We start from the raw sequence: 14,394 nt of genomic DNA, 5'->3' as shown, positions 1-14,394 counted from the left end.
TAAGGATTCTATTGATTTAATCAAATGACCAAGTAAATAAGTATAATCTCAAGAATATAGTTGGGGAACGTATGATGAGATCAGGATAAATGTCAAGAATAATTATAAATTGATTATCGATGAATCATAAAGTTGTACCGTTTAACCTAAAGTTACCAAGTAATATTTACCGAGTTAGTGTGCCGGTCACTGCATAACTAACTCCATAGGATCACCGTGATCCTATCACATCAATAGGATCACGGTGACATGTCGACTGAAAAGAAGTGGCCTGTCGATGACTGTATCATAACTTGTATATTAAAATGATACGGTAATGGATCCATTGGTTTATTAAAGGAAGTTATATTGAGTGGGAAAGAACAACAGTAAGGAAGACAGGAACGGAGAATACGTCTGCCTCTTTGCATCGCGGGTAGTATCAAACTCGTGCACGTGATTTGGAGGTGAAGATTACGAGGGAAGAGAAGACAAGGACTCCTTGCCTCCGCTACATTCCAAAGCTCGTACCAGTGTGTTGTTGTTGTGCAATTAATAACAGTAGTGCTTGCTGCAAGGAACTCGAAAGATGAAGCAGAGTGGCGCACCAAATAGTGGTCAAATCATGTCGAGTGGTTCGCTCACGAAAGTGTGCATTAGAGTTGCGAAAGGTTGATTCCCCGAAGCACCCAAACAGCTGGGAATGTCTTGACGAAAACAACGACAATGACAACACGTCAAGCATTCTATTTTGAATTCCATCGCGTGATGATTATTGGATGATCATAGTCCCTGCGCGCAATTTAAAGCCTAATATGGGCCCAAACACGGGCCTTCCGGCCCACCAAAACAACACCCTTGTTCCTTAACACGGGCGTCCTTCAAACCTCCCACCCCCCCCCCCCCCCCCCCCGGTCTCCCTCGCTCTCTTTCTGGAACGGCAGCGGGTATGGCGTGGTGCGAAGGAGTGGAGGCGCCCCGTCTCCTGATCGCCCCCTGTGAGTTCGCTGCCCCTCTCCCACTTCTTCTCTTGACCGTGCCCTGTTCGTTCTCTCGTGTCCAAGATCCTCGTGTCAGTGTTGACACTTGTGGCTTCTATTCGAAAGGGGTACCAAAACGCATGACGGATGTTAGAGTGTGGATCGAAGGCTATCTTCTTGGCTGGATTACTGAACTTTACTATGGTCGGCATTGTTTATAGATATTGTGATGCCGGATCCTCTGAGATAGTAGATTTAGCGGAACTAGGGCATCTAACAGACTATGGTTATGGCCTCACCTGAGAGTAGGCATGGTATCTTCTTTTCTTCTTGTAATCCCTCTGTTCTTTCTTTTCATGCTTCTATTTTAGGATCTGCATTAGGCTCTTATAATTTATTTTCCATAGGATGTTCATTTTGATCTTGTTTCCATCACCAACAAACTCTTCCATTCGAGCTATTCTCATTCCTTAAACTTGTCTTTGTTTGTCAAAGGCCAAATGCTGGTATTTTTTTTCACCGATTCTCCAATCCTTCAAGTTTAGCGACAGACAGTAGGGTTAAAATAATTGGTCACCTCAGCTCTGCGCCCTATTCATTTTTGGTCCTTGAATTCATTTGTAATGACTGTACCCTCGTTGTTGGTGCTTCATGTCGTCTTTTGTTCAATAGAATATCATACTCCTTGAAGAATATTTTGCAAGAAAGTCCAGAGCTGAGACATTCTAGCAGAAACAGATCAATAAACACCATCGGAAGCCTTCTTACTGTTAGAGCTGCTTCCCAAAGCATGATGTAAAATTTGAAAATGCTCTGTCCCTGATCTGTTTGTCCTCTTTGACATCCTTAGATAACCTACATATTAGACTCCCATCCTTTGTAATCTATTTATGTTATCGTTCGCTATCTTGTGCTCATCTGGCAATCACATTGCTTTAGTGGTGGATTCTGTTCTTTTACACTAATTTATAATCATATTAAACTGTTTAAGATTTTAGACCCGGAGGATGACATTTCACACCTTGCTGTGGTGCAACTTTTCCTTAAACCTCATTCATATAACAAGTTTTTTTTCTGAACATAAAAGATATGTTATTTATAGCAGATAACTAAAGATAACTTTATCTGAAGTCTTTGCACTAAGATTTCATTCTTTGCAGTACCTCCCATTACAAACAAAGGGGAAGATATAATTGGAAATGCAAATGCAGAAGGATGTTTATTATCTTTACGTCATCCACAATCAGGTAAGTTAATGTGTCTGAAATCTTTTTTTTTCTATTTTGTAACCTTAACTTCTACATTGTGTTTACCCTTGAGGCTTTTCAGGTTTTTGCATATGCACACTTTCTCATTTAAAACTGAACTGTCATTGGTCATTATTCAAAATCAATGATGTATTTCAATGATAATTATATCCTTGAGCACGATTTGGTGAGCCTAAAGTGCCTGGAAAGAGAAATCCAATCTCCTTCATTTAGTGTGAACAGAATCAGTGAATAGAAGTTTATTGCTACCTTTTTTAAGAAAGGATCCATGCTATTGATTATTATCTGAATATTTGAAGTATAAAAAGATAAACCTGTTTGGATGTATTTACACATTTTGACATATGGTTTTATTTGCATATGCAACCAGGCCTCATATAAGAGAATCAGATAGTGGAGACCTACACTAGTGAACCAAAAATTCAAATTGATGCTCGGGTTTGTTTAAAGTAATGCAAGACCTCTAAGTTGCTTATAGTGTGATACCTCAGTTGACTTGTATTGGTAGGTTGTGAGAAAATTGGATTTTTTTTATATGACTTAATTGGTTTGCTGCTAAATAATTTATCCTTCTGGTTATAATGGTGTCAACACAACTCAATTGATTCTGTTATGTTATCACTGTTTTCGTGGAACAAGAAGAAGAAAGAGAATTGTTGCAAGATCAACATCCACGAACAGGGCATTCCCTAGGACTTCTGAAGGATGTCGGTTGAGTTTCTTAAATGCTTGGAAATTTTTATAGAAGTAAAGAGTGCTTTTAACATATTGATTGATATATATTTTGGAAGAAATTTACACATATTGGCATTATTAAGAAAACAATTTGATATTTATAGATTTCATGTTTTACAAATTTGGGCAGTTTCATTGTTCTGGCTTCAAGAAGCTTCTAATAAGCACAAGTATTTCCTCACAATTTTCCGTGTCTAGTGTGTTCCTAATTAGACCTTAATCACAAGCTCTCAAAAGATGACCGAACAAGATACTATGAAAACTATATCTTTTTGTTTATTGGTGGCCTAAAATGTTGTTTAAAACAATCGTTCCTTAATAAATTAAAGAATATCTCAGTGTTACTCCATTTACTGAAAATTTCTCATTGGTGAGCTGATTGTATTACTTTTTTATTTTCTTAACATGCATAAGATGCCTACCACTCTGCTTTCAGTCAACAGTTGTCATTTACTAACTGAAAACTGAATTTTTTTGGTGTGCAATAAGACAGTTAGTAATCAGGACATAATATTTTGATAACAAGTATATTTTACATAAAGCAATTGCTTTTACTAATTTTACATCTAGTTTAACAGGAAAACCAGCATGTTACCTTCTCAGGGAAGGTTATCTTCAAGAACTGCAGTGGTTTAAGCAGTCTTATGGCTCTTGGTTTCTGGGAGACTATGTTTGTGAAGGTAAATTTTTATGCTGGAATTGTCATTTATCATCCACAGATTGAAGTATATTTTCATTTTTGCCATTGTAATAAGGACCTGTAGTTATTTGTTTTTTCTATTGGCCATTTTCCTGTACAATTGGTGGGTTAATTTTCATAAAATGATGGAATTTGAGGTTACATATGACACTTTACGTTAATATGTTAATCTGACTTTTGGATTAAGAAATACTTGTCTATTATCAGCTATATGGTTGTGTAGTTATGCTTTTGGCATGAAGTAGGAGCACTTAGCTAGAAATTCTTCTTGCTTTGGAACCTCAGATTATAATATATGAAGAATGGATGTACTCAAGGAGGTAGACTTCCACTCCTAGCTCAGTTATGCTTAGGAAGATTGGTTCCTTTGGCAGCTATTGTCGACGGGGTTTACTTAACTCTGGGTTTTCTCTTTTGAAATGGGCTTGATCATCTAATGGATGCAATTGAACTACATAAAAACAATAACTCTTAGAATCAAGAATACTGAAGAACTTATCTAGGTGATATCAAGGAAGGACATGGACATGGCATGTTATGGATATGTTTGGATATATCAACTGTCGAGAAAGAATAGGACATGATGCAACACGGAACCGACAATTAATTATTTCCAAGAACTTAAATTATATGGTCATTTTAATTTGACATTTTCTTCCTATGGTGCAACAGATGGCAGCCTATATATTTCTACTCCAATTGACCCCATATTTGTCCTTTTGCCAATATTTGAGGAAGCTCGTATGAAGGTATCTTCAACATATACTTTTATTTTTAATCAAAGAAAATTGTGGTTCTTTTTATTCTTGATGGCATTTGCACTTGCTAGGTTTTCTTTACTATTGAAATCCGATCTGTTAACTCCTTGCCCTATAGTTACCTCCCATAATGTTTCTTAATGTGATGTGTTATTTTTTGCCTATACCATATTGAATTATCAGGAATGTACTTTCAGAAATGATATTAATAATTAATTGGATTGATGACATACACATTATTCCATTGATGATAGTGGGTGCTGTGTCATGTCATCAGTTTATAATGAGTGGAGCCCTAAAAGTTGCAAATCATATCATACATCATGTTTTATCTATGAATGTATTGACAAACCCATACCTAATTGTTGTGTGATAATTCCCATTGAAAATATGATGGATCTGCTCTTATTCATTCAACCCTGTTTATACATCAAACAAAAATATTTACCTTTATGCATATATTTAACTGGAACATTTACGTATCTGCTAATTTTTTGTCTATCAAACTTAAACATGCTGATTCTTTGATAAAAATGATTGAAGTTCTCTCCCATAATATCAGTTTTTAGTGCATGGACCAATTTCACACTGCTGCATTAGTATTCACAAAGTTATTCAGTTTATTTCTTGAGTGATCATCACATTATATATCATTATAAATTGGCCATCATAAAATAAATGAGCTAATGCTGTGTGACCAATCATAATATTCAAATGCAGAAGGCAAGTGATCAAGGGGTGTTTAGACAATTGGATGAAATTCTGTATGTTGATGGCTATCCGGGTTATCAGCATCTTTTTTCTGTGGCAAAAGATACCATGAATATGGTTTGTGAAGTGAAAGGTGATATCTTTTTTGTTTTGTTTTGATTTGTGTTGTAATAAGAATTGGCCTGTATCATATGTTATTAACAAATTCAATCTCATTTGCTAATGCATAACATAATGAATTTGACTGTGTACTTCACATTTGTTTTGTATTCAAGTATTGGATCTTGCTTTTGAGATTCATGTTTCTTGGGTTGTTTATATGTTATTTTACTATTATTCTATATAATGACTTGGGGGTAGCCACTGTTTGGTCCGAATTGGAACCAAACCAAGTCAACAGTTCAGCAGTTCTGAACCGAACTGGAACAGGGGCCATACGGTTCAGTTCTGGTTCTTAGAAATTGGAACCAAAACTGGCGATTCCAAACCAGCTAAATATGAAAAAAATAAAAATAAAGCACAAATAGTTTCCATGGTATAGTGGTTAGTACTTTAGATTTAAAGCCTATTGACATGGGTTTGAATCTTGGTGAAGTACTTTAATTTTTTCTTTTTTATTAATCGAAATCGGTGGATCAAATTACTGGAACCGGCAGTTCTAGAACTGGAATCGGAACCCCATGGAATTGATTCAATTTCAATTCCAAATTTGGTGAAATCGGAATCAGAACTGAAAATGGCGGTTCGCGAAGCGTGATCACCCTTATAATGACTACATAAAATAGACTTAACTCAATATTTGTTGGATAATTCTATGGTTCTTTTTTTTTTTGGAAATATTAAGCTTGTAGTCTGATTGCAGTTTCTTTCTGAAGTAATTTATTCAGAATTTGTTCTTGAAGAGTTCTCTGAAGATAATTGTGCCCGTCATGAACTAGCATTACGACTGTGAATTTCCAAAATGCTTTAGCTAATGTATCTTTTCCTTCAATTCCATGTGTGCTTTCTCTGTTGCATAAAGATCCAAGTAGGTTTCTGATCCGTGATATCATTCAGTCCTTAATGAAACCAAGTATCATAGGTCATGTATTTACTATGGGTAACTCTTTCTAATATCCTTTCATTGTTTGCTGTAGAAATTGGATCCTCAAAGTTCTTCAGACTTGATAATTCAAGGGTCCTGGCTTGGTTGTGTTGTAAGGTATGTCTTCATCTATTTCCAGTACAAGTGAAAAGATTGATCTTATTACCTAGTCATTCCAGGATCGTGAAATCATATATTCATCTATATCTGTCTGATGTATGTTATTGCTGCTATTCATGGAATATAACTGCTTTCTTCAAGTTCCCTATTTATGCAAGTATCGCAAAATAATTTAATTTTTTGAGTACATGAGCGGAAGATACAAGAAAATATTTCAAAGCATATGAATCATCTATAAAATACATATAAAGAGATAGACAGCAATACTGCAATAATTTGTTTATTTAAGGTTCCTTGGCTAAAACATCAGAACATCCTTGACAGCAGACTTGCACAATCAAAGTCCTGGTTACGCTTCAGATCTTCCGAAAGGGTTACTAGTGAGCTAAATTCTGAAAACTGAAGCCCAATTGTACTGAGAAATCACATCCTGTATCAGATCTAAATTTTGACTCTTGTTTATAGAAGAAAGTCTTTCAGGATGCCTATGTCACTCGAAACAAATTTGTAAAGTTTGAGTGAGCTAAATGATGAGTTGATAATTTGGTTTGATCTAAAGAATTGAAGCTGCTGACAGCCAATGAACCCTGAACCAAGGTTTAGCTCCTAATTCACCAGAATACCTAAGTCACTCTTATAACAAATTTGTGAAAGTTTGAGTGAGCTAAGCACTGAGTTGATAGTTTGATTTGGCCCAAAGAATTTAAGCTGCCGGCAGTTAATGATTCCTAAGCCAAAGTTAAGTTCCTAACTCTTGGTGAAGAATTGTAGCAGTAACCAATGCCTAATAGTTCAATAAATATATGAAAAGCTCGTAGCTTATATTATTCATAGATATTTTTTTCAGAACTTATTATGCCATATCATGATCTCCTTTGTTGTGGCATGCCTTGATGGTCTTTTGCTTATGCAGACATGTCAAGTGAAGCAAGTGGCATACACATAGATATGCTTATGATCTTTGGCCTGGGGACTAGTTCGAGATACTATCAATGCCAGAAACAAAAAACAAATAGAAAAAGCTAAGAACCTATAAGTCTGTGGTGACATGTAGGTTCAATAATTCATATTTTATTTAGTAACATGGATTCTATCGTTCTATACATTATGGACCACAGCTAAGGTTTTGGTTTCATGCTAATGATCTTTATCACATCTGTCAAATCAAGAGAGTAGACTTGTATCTTTTAACTTTTAGAAATCTGTTCTCAATCTGAAAAACAATGCACTTGGTGTGACTTTTCGCATACTGTAATACATGAAATCGTCAGAGGTTGATTCATGGAACATTTCCTCAATCATTGTTTCATCTCAAACTGATTCAAATGCTTTCATCTAGGACTTCCATCCCCTTGCTCGAGATAAAAAAATATTCATCAACTACTGATGTGTTGTTGTTTGCGTTGGATCGTGGCTTTCATTAGTTTTTTATTTTCTTGTGCATAATTTTTTCCCATAATCAGAGAAGTACGAATTGAATCCTCATATTTTCTTTTTATTTGCAGGTACAACACTTAAAAGCAACATTGTTAGAATTGGACAAAAACTACACTGCTCAAGAAGAAGGGGAAACATGTATGGAACTATAACTATTATATAAATTCCAGTTCCATATTCGGTTACTATGTCTATTATTGGACTGACAGAATTTCACATAGCCAAGATCATGTGGAGGGTTATACAGGGTACCATAATGATTGTACCATACCTTATTAAGTGAAAATAGCAGAGAAAAAAGATATATTTATATTTTTAATCTATCACAAATGTCCTTCTACTGGACAGCCTCTTTATTCCTAGACAGTACAGCTTCATTCTTGTTTTTGCTGTTGTTATTAAGACTTCAATCTTAATTAAACAAGGACCCTGATACATATTTGAAATTAAATTCCATATGGTTTAAAGACTCTTGACTCTTCACAGGACTAACTTTGACTTTCTCAGTAATTTACAGAAGGAGAGGTGAAGGTCATCGGTTATAGTTATCTAGAACCCTGTACAACTTAAACCGAATCCTAGATTATTTGAATTGTTACTCATGGGTTGTTTGACATAGGCTTGATGTTCCTGTCTCACAGTGAAGGATGTTATCTCAATCTTGGGTGAGTATGTGAAGGATGAGCCTTGGTTGATGCTGCTTTGCAGTCACTTGAAGTAAGACCTGTTTCTGTGGCTATGACCAAATTCCAATTACATTCTGCAACCTGATCTGCATAATGTGTTGATTTTCAAGATGATGTCACTTCTTTTGAGTTCTTTTCAGGTTGGATATTGAAGAAACACACAAGGAAACAACAAAAACCATGACAGGCCAAATTTTCCTTGAGAATAATTCAGAATCTTGTCATACTTTTCAGGTACTTCTGGAAGACCCAGCAGACTCCTCTTTTCCACGAACTGACCTGCTACTTGTCTGCTAAGGTTCTTCTGAACGATTGGTGTGTTGTCTGAATATTTATTTGCAGAGTAAAGTAGAGAATGGAAGGAGCATGACAAGCAATAGAAGACAATCAAAGAGACCAAAAACAGAAACCAATTCGCAGAACATTAAAGACATGTTCCGCAGGGTTACGAGAAAGGGTACATCATGAATCTGGATTGAAAGATGTGTTAACCTGTTGTTGGTCCTTTGTTCTTTACCTGTAAAATGATTTTATATTGAAGACCCCTTGATTTTGTTTGAGCACAAAAAATTCTCCGCTTAATTCTTTGGGTTCTTATGCTCAAGTGTGCAGCCATGGCCAGTCAAAATAATTCAGTTAAAGTGGTAAAGTAAAACAATGCAGTCTTCAAAAGTTGATTGATCATTTTTCTTTCCGCTACGATAATATTCCTTTGAGCCAACACGCCTTCTAATGTTGTTTACTGAATGTATTGTGTTCCACATGCTACTTTTTTTTTTTGTTTATACCTATCAATTGAAAAGACTTTATGTTATCATTTTTACTATCTTTTGCTATAATTTATAGTTCATGATCAATTATAAAGTGATCTATTACTAAGATTTGCTCCGATGTTCCCTTTTTTTTTTTCTTTTAATAAGATTAAATCTGTGTTTTGAATAAAAAGTGCCACGCGCAACAAGGAAGAAGAATCGAAGCACTAAAGATGTTGCGCAGGAAGGAAGAAGAAGATATCACGCGTGACATCTCATCATTGCCAGTGTCTTCCGTGGTGCACGAGATGGTTGCATGACCTCGGGGTGCCGTGGCCATGATGGTAGTGTTGGTGGCCGTGCACTCGAAGATCTCCGGCGGCGGCGGCAGATGCGTCGGGCTTCTCGCACCAGCTATGCAACTTCTCCCGCATAGAGGCCTGGCGGACGCAACGCTCGGCGGCTGCGACCGGATCGACGGGACTTCTGCAAGAAGGTTCTGAGGCACGGAGGAGGAAAAGGAAGGCTCGGATCTTTAGAGGGGAAGACCGGCGGTCTCGGCTCGCTAGGTCGTATTCCTCGACGAGGTTGGCGAGGTCCTCGTCGGAGGTGACGGAGACCAGGGCGTCCATGTCCTCCGTTGGCAGTTGGCACCGGAGGCTCACCGCGCCCCACCCGCACAACTCCCTCAGCTTCACCTGCAGCTCTGTTCCACGCACACGTACGCATGATTCCTAGTACCTCCGTGCTTCTCCCGACCTGTATCCCACAGTAAACAGAAGCAGAGTGGAGGATACCTAAGAAGGAGATGGATCTGCGGACGGCGACGACGCGGGTGTGACCGCCCACGTAGCGGAGCCTGCCGTCGGGGCGACGTGGGAGAATCTTGCCGCCGTAGCTGCAGAGGAGCTTCACCGGTTCCGTGGGCACGACCGAGACGTCGTCCAAGGAAGCGCAAGAGGAGAGCGAGGTGGCAGAGGTCCCAACCATGTCTTCCTCTCTTCTCCTCCTCCGACCTCAGAGCTACTGCTGCTGCTGGCTTCAGGCGTCACATTGGCACCGTTCGCCCTTCATTTATACTAAGAGAAGAAAAGTGGTGACGCCTGTGTGCTAATGATAAGGCTTTGATTTCATAGAGGAAGGAAGATGCCAAGTGGCATCACCCACCCTTTTCCAATTTATTACTTAGTAAAAACCTTTCCTTTTTTATTTAATGCTACCTGTAGTTGGGGATACACAACGCCTACGTGGAATTGGATGTTGCTGACTAGGACATGCCCTCGCAACTTTTAATTTTTTTAAAAAAATGATTTTTAGCCACGCGAACTCAAACATTATTCCTTTACATCAACCACTATAATATCTTAACAAAGACTTTGTAATTATTATTAGGATCGATAATTTTTTTGGTTTAAGATTAAAACAGTTGTTCTAATCCAACAAGCTATTTATTATTATTATTATTATTATTATTATTTAAAAAATTAAATGATGAAGAAAAGATTTGATCTTTCTTAATTTCTTTGACCAACTTGTACTCATACACCACTATTGACTCAATCCGAACCTTAACCAGTTCTAACTCTCAAAAACGTGGGCGTAGACTTGTCATGTCCGAGAATAGAATAGATAGAGATAATGAACCAAATAACGTGAGGTGATGCGTATCAGCTTGTTGAATCGATGCAGGAAATGTTTATCCGGTGGACATGGCAGATAAGTATCTCGATTTTTTATATGCTCGTTGATAAGGCTGGCCCACAATCCAAATAGCATGGGCCCCAATTTTGTTCTCCAATGATCGTGTCCAAGTCCCCACCCAATCATCTTAACGGTGAACGTTTGACTCTGCTCCTGACAAGCTTGCCGTGCTCGTCCCGTTCCTTCGTGGCTCGAATTGTCGTTTGGGTGTTCGGGTTGCTTTAGTGTGTGTTTGATATTTCTTTAATGCGTGTGGATAAGGGCGTCCACAGGGCCACAATGTTCGGCAAGGATCGGAATATCCAGGGATCAAGGATCAGATTCTTCACCTCACCTCCGCCAAATCGATTTAATTCCAGTGAGAAATCTTTTTTTTAATTCAATAAGCGGAAAGAAAAATGATCAGTGTATCATCATCAAATTAATATTTTATATAAAGTAAATCAGTGTATCATCATCAAATTAATATTTTATATAAATAAATTATTAAATATTTTAAGATATCAATTTATTTATAGATCAAAATTTTGAACCTTTGTTTATTATCATAATACTACTATTAATCTCACATCAATAATGGACTAAGACTAAAAATAATTATAAGATACATGAAAAGCCAGGCATCTTTTTAAATTATTACGATTCCATCTATAACCTTAATAATAATAATTCTTAAAAATCATTCTTAATCTTTCTAATGGAACGCCCAATTTTCATTCTTCTATATATTTTGAAGTGAATATCTTTTTCTATCTTTGATTATTGTGGATAATAAGATATATTTTGGGTCCAAGACATATCACAATCGATGTCATGCCGTGCTATAGCCGAGTCAGCAACCCCCATGAGCTAAGTCAAAATCTATACCAAGATATTGTTCGGGGTGACAGATCACCACATTATCAACACTCAAGATCCTCATCCGCGAGGGCAACCTCGTCACCGGCGTCTACGCTGGCCTCAGCTTCGTCGCCCTCCTCCTAAGTAGCAGAAGGGGAGAACACGATCTGTAAGATCTAATTGAGACTCCCAAATATTCTTCTTCAGCTGTTAGCGTTGGTGTTGTATGGCTTAGGAGCAAAAGTTAAACAAGGTAATCCCTCGTGAAATAGTATGCATCTCTGTTGAACCAGTGAGCTTTCCGGTAACCAAGCAATTGGATTGGGCTAAGTAGCATACCAGTCCAAGTGACCTTCCCTCGAACAAGTCCAAACTCAGTTGCTGCCATGATGCTCTTCAAGTCAATTTGCTGCGGCTCAATCTCCGTCTGTGAGTTACAACCTACCAAAAGATTTCAACGGAATCAAAAAGAAGAAAAAGTAACATCCACAATCCTTTAATACCTGGTAAGATTTAGAACCTGCCACATCAATCTCAAGAGACACCACATCAGATAATGATATTTGTACCACAAACTGGAGAAAACAAAGTCAATCTAAAGCTTCTCCTACCAAAATTTCCGCTGCTGCTACGGGATAAGCAAGGAAAGATACCGAGTCCATAGGGTACCAAATGAACTACCCACTGGAGAGAGAAAAAATTGGGCTACCAATCTCAAATATTAGTTTCAGTAATCTTGCAGGCATCGAGGATCACTAAAGCATGTGATAAAAGAAGCAAGGAGTTACCGGCTAACGAGAACCTGAAGCTCTGCTCTCAAGGCAAAAATCTATTCATCGTACACAACCAAAAAGCTCATCCATGGACTGCTACAGGTCATAATTTTTTAGCCCAAGAAAACTCCCTATCCAAGTCAATTTTATTTAAAGCCATGTTTGCACAGCTCCTTGAGCAGTCTTTGCTCTACAATATTCTCATCAGCGGCTCCTTTTGATGTTAGTACCATAAGCTCACATGCTGTGGAAACTACTGCACGCATTGATCCCCATACATTCTTCAGGCCATGCACCATTAGTTTGATTCCTGGTGAAACTGCTCGTCAAGACGGAGGTAAAGAATTCATCAATTAAAGGACACTCTGATGTATACTCATGCATGCAATTCTAATGGAAAACCAGGATCAATAAAACTACAATACACAGAAGCAGGAGACCCTTGTAGAAGTGTTTATGTGCCCGCATAAAGCCTTACTCATGCAACATTATTAAATCCATCCTATGCAAAGGAATTCATGAGTCACAATAAATTGCTAGCTACTCCCTTGATAACAACTAACAACGTAGAGGAGACCTAAAAAGGTCTAAATTATAAGACCCAGAAGACGAGGAGGTGGTGGAAAGGAGAGGAGCTGTGTGGGGACGAAGCCATGACCAGGGTGGTGGATGGACAAGGAACGTGAAAGTGAGAAGTGAGATGATCACGACGCTGAAGGAGGGAAAAGTGTCTTTATAGAGCATTGGCTTATGTCTATGTCATCATCATACATATCATATTTATTATAGGTAAGCATGTATGTACACATCATCATATTAATATTTAAGAGATTACAATTAAATAAGATTTTGAATCATTAATCTTTGATACATAAGTCTTTTAGATGAAAGAATATCTCAGGCAAGTTTTTGAAACATCAATCTTCGATAAGTGAACTTTCATCATATTGAAAATATTCAGCCAAGAGTAATCTATGACTAAAGATCGAAGGAGTCTGATTACACATAATAAAAAGAATAATCAAGCCAAAATTTTTGGATCTAAGTTGACAAGTGACACCAAGTTTAGCCTTTCACTTGAACGTTGGCCGCTTTCCAAAATCATCGGTCGACCCACTTCGCTCTCCACTTTCAATATACAACCTCAAAGAGTTAGATTATGTGATCTTATTTAATTAGATAAGATATATTATAAATATGATTGAATTCTAAATATGGTTATGATTATTGACCAATAAAAAAGAAGTTCATGTTCAAATAGGATTCCTTAGGAAATAACCTTTTTCGGAGGAACTCTCATAATAATTTATCCTAGCCCAGACAGGATCTCTAGAGGCTAAAAGCGAGGCATCTTAATGTAATTAAGAGATTAAAATTTTTCTCTTAATCTTCCTAATCCATCAATCTAGGTGATCATATAAGGTTTATTCTTATGAACAAACAAGGTATGTATCTTAATATTGTTAGATCTAATTTATTTGATTTCAATCTTGATATAAGAATTTTTTTGCATTACAAACAGTATAATTATGGATTTTATGCTAATAATTGGTTTCAGAGCTTAGGTTCTTGAGATCAAATATATTAGATCTATTATTTTTATTTATAATGCATGAATGATTCGTTGGATATTATTGATCTGGATTTTCCATATGATTTGCTCTATCGTTAATTTTGAGCAATGTATAATTTTTATGTTTGATCGATGAATTATATTTTCTATCGATTTTATCGAGACAATGATCTCTATTGATCGTTATTGACAACCCGGCTGAAGGATCGTGTACCACCTTGCAGCCGCGCATCATGGCCATGCGCGGGCAGAGGTCCGCTTACGAGCGGAGGCTGCACCACATAGCATGCGCGTCGC

The 14,394-nt window shown here is 37.3% G+C and overlaps 2 protein-coding genes across 4 annotated transcripts; one reads left to right on the top strand and one right to left on the bottom strand.

Annotated features, from left to right (window-relative positions):
* The first annotated feature begins 894 nt into the window (after nt 1–894).
* On the top strand, nt 895–9,040 carry LOC135624962 (uncharacterized). 3 transcript variants are annotated; one of them, XM_065129120.1, is made up of 10 exons: nt 895–977; nt 2,120–2,206; nt 3,541–3,642; nt 4,335–4,411; nt 5,141–5,264; nt 6,268–6,332; nt 7,841–7,910; nt 8,414–8,489; nt 8,599–8,692; nt 8,801–9,040. In XM_065129120.1, exons 1-10 carry the CDS (start codon nt 929–931, stop codon nt 8,924–8,926), a joined length of 870 nt encoding a protein of 289 aa, XP_064985192.1. In that variant the 5' UTR covers nt 895–928; the 3' UTR covers nt 8,927–9,040. The 3 variants fall into 3 exon arrangements, with proteins under 3 accessions (XP_064985192.1, XP_064985194.1, XP_064985193.1); XM_065129121.1 differs by lacking the exon at nt 895–977 and adding an exon at nt 1,212–1,273; XM_065129122.1 differs by lacking the exon at nt 8,599–8,692 and having other exon boundaries at nt 8,693–8,811.
* Nucleotides 9,041–9,419: 379 nt separating this feature from the next.
* LOC103968458 (protein PAL OF QUIRKY) lies at nt 9,420–10,280 on the bottom strand. The gene is made up of 2 exons (XM_009381689.3): nt 10,008–10,280; nt 9,420–9,916 (listed from the first exon to the last, which is right to left on the bottom strand). Exons 1-2 carry the CDS (start codon nt 10,198–10,200, stop codon nt 9,489–9,491), a joined length of 621 nt encoding a protein of 206 aa, XP_009379964.2. The 5' UTR covers nt 10,201–10,280; the 3' UTR covers nt 9,420–9,488.
* Between the last annotated feature and the right edge of the window lie 4,114 nt (nt 10,281–14,394).

This window comes from Musa acuminata, chromosome BXJ2-10 (assembly GCF_036884655.1).
Source record: "Musa acuminata AAA Group cultivar baxijiao chromosome BXJ2-10, Cavendish_Baxijiao_AAA, whole genome shotgun sequence".
NCBI classification, from domain to species: Eukaryota; Viridiplantae; Streptophyta; class Magnoliopsida; order Zingiberales; family Musaceae; genus Musa; species Musa acuminata.
This window is presented reverse-complemented; position numbering and strand designations above follow the sequence as displayed.

Coding starts and splice junctions, on each gene's coding strand:
- LOC135624962 (XM_065129120.1), top strand. CDS start 929: ATGGCGTGGTGCGAAGGAGTGGAGGCGCCCCGTCTCCTGATCGCCCCC. Junction 6,333..7,840: donor TGGCTTGGTTGTGTTGTAAG/GTATGTCTTCAT, acceptor TTTTATTTGCAG/GTACAACACTTAAAAGCAAC. Junction 8,693..8,800: donor AATCTTGTCATACTTTTCAG/GTACTTCTGGAA, acceptor ATTTATTTGCAG/AGTAAAGTAGAGAATGGAAG.
- LOC103968458 (XM_009381689.3), bottom strand. CDS start 10,200: ATGGTTGGGACCTCTGCCACCTCGCTCTCCTCTTGCGCTTCCTTGGAC. Junction 9,917..10,007: donor CAGATCCATCTCCTTCTTAG/GTATCCTCCACT, acceptor TGCGTGGAACAG/AGCTGCAGGTGAAGCTGAGG.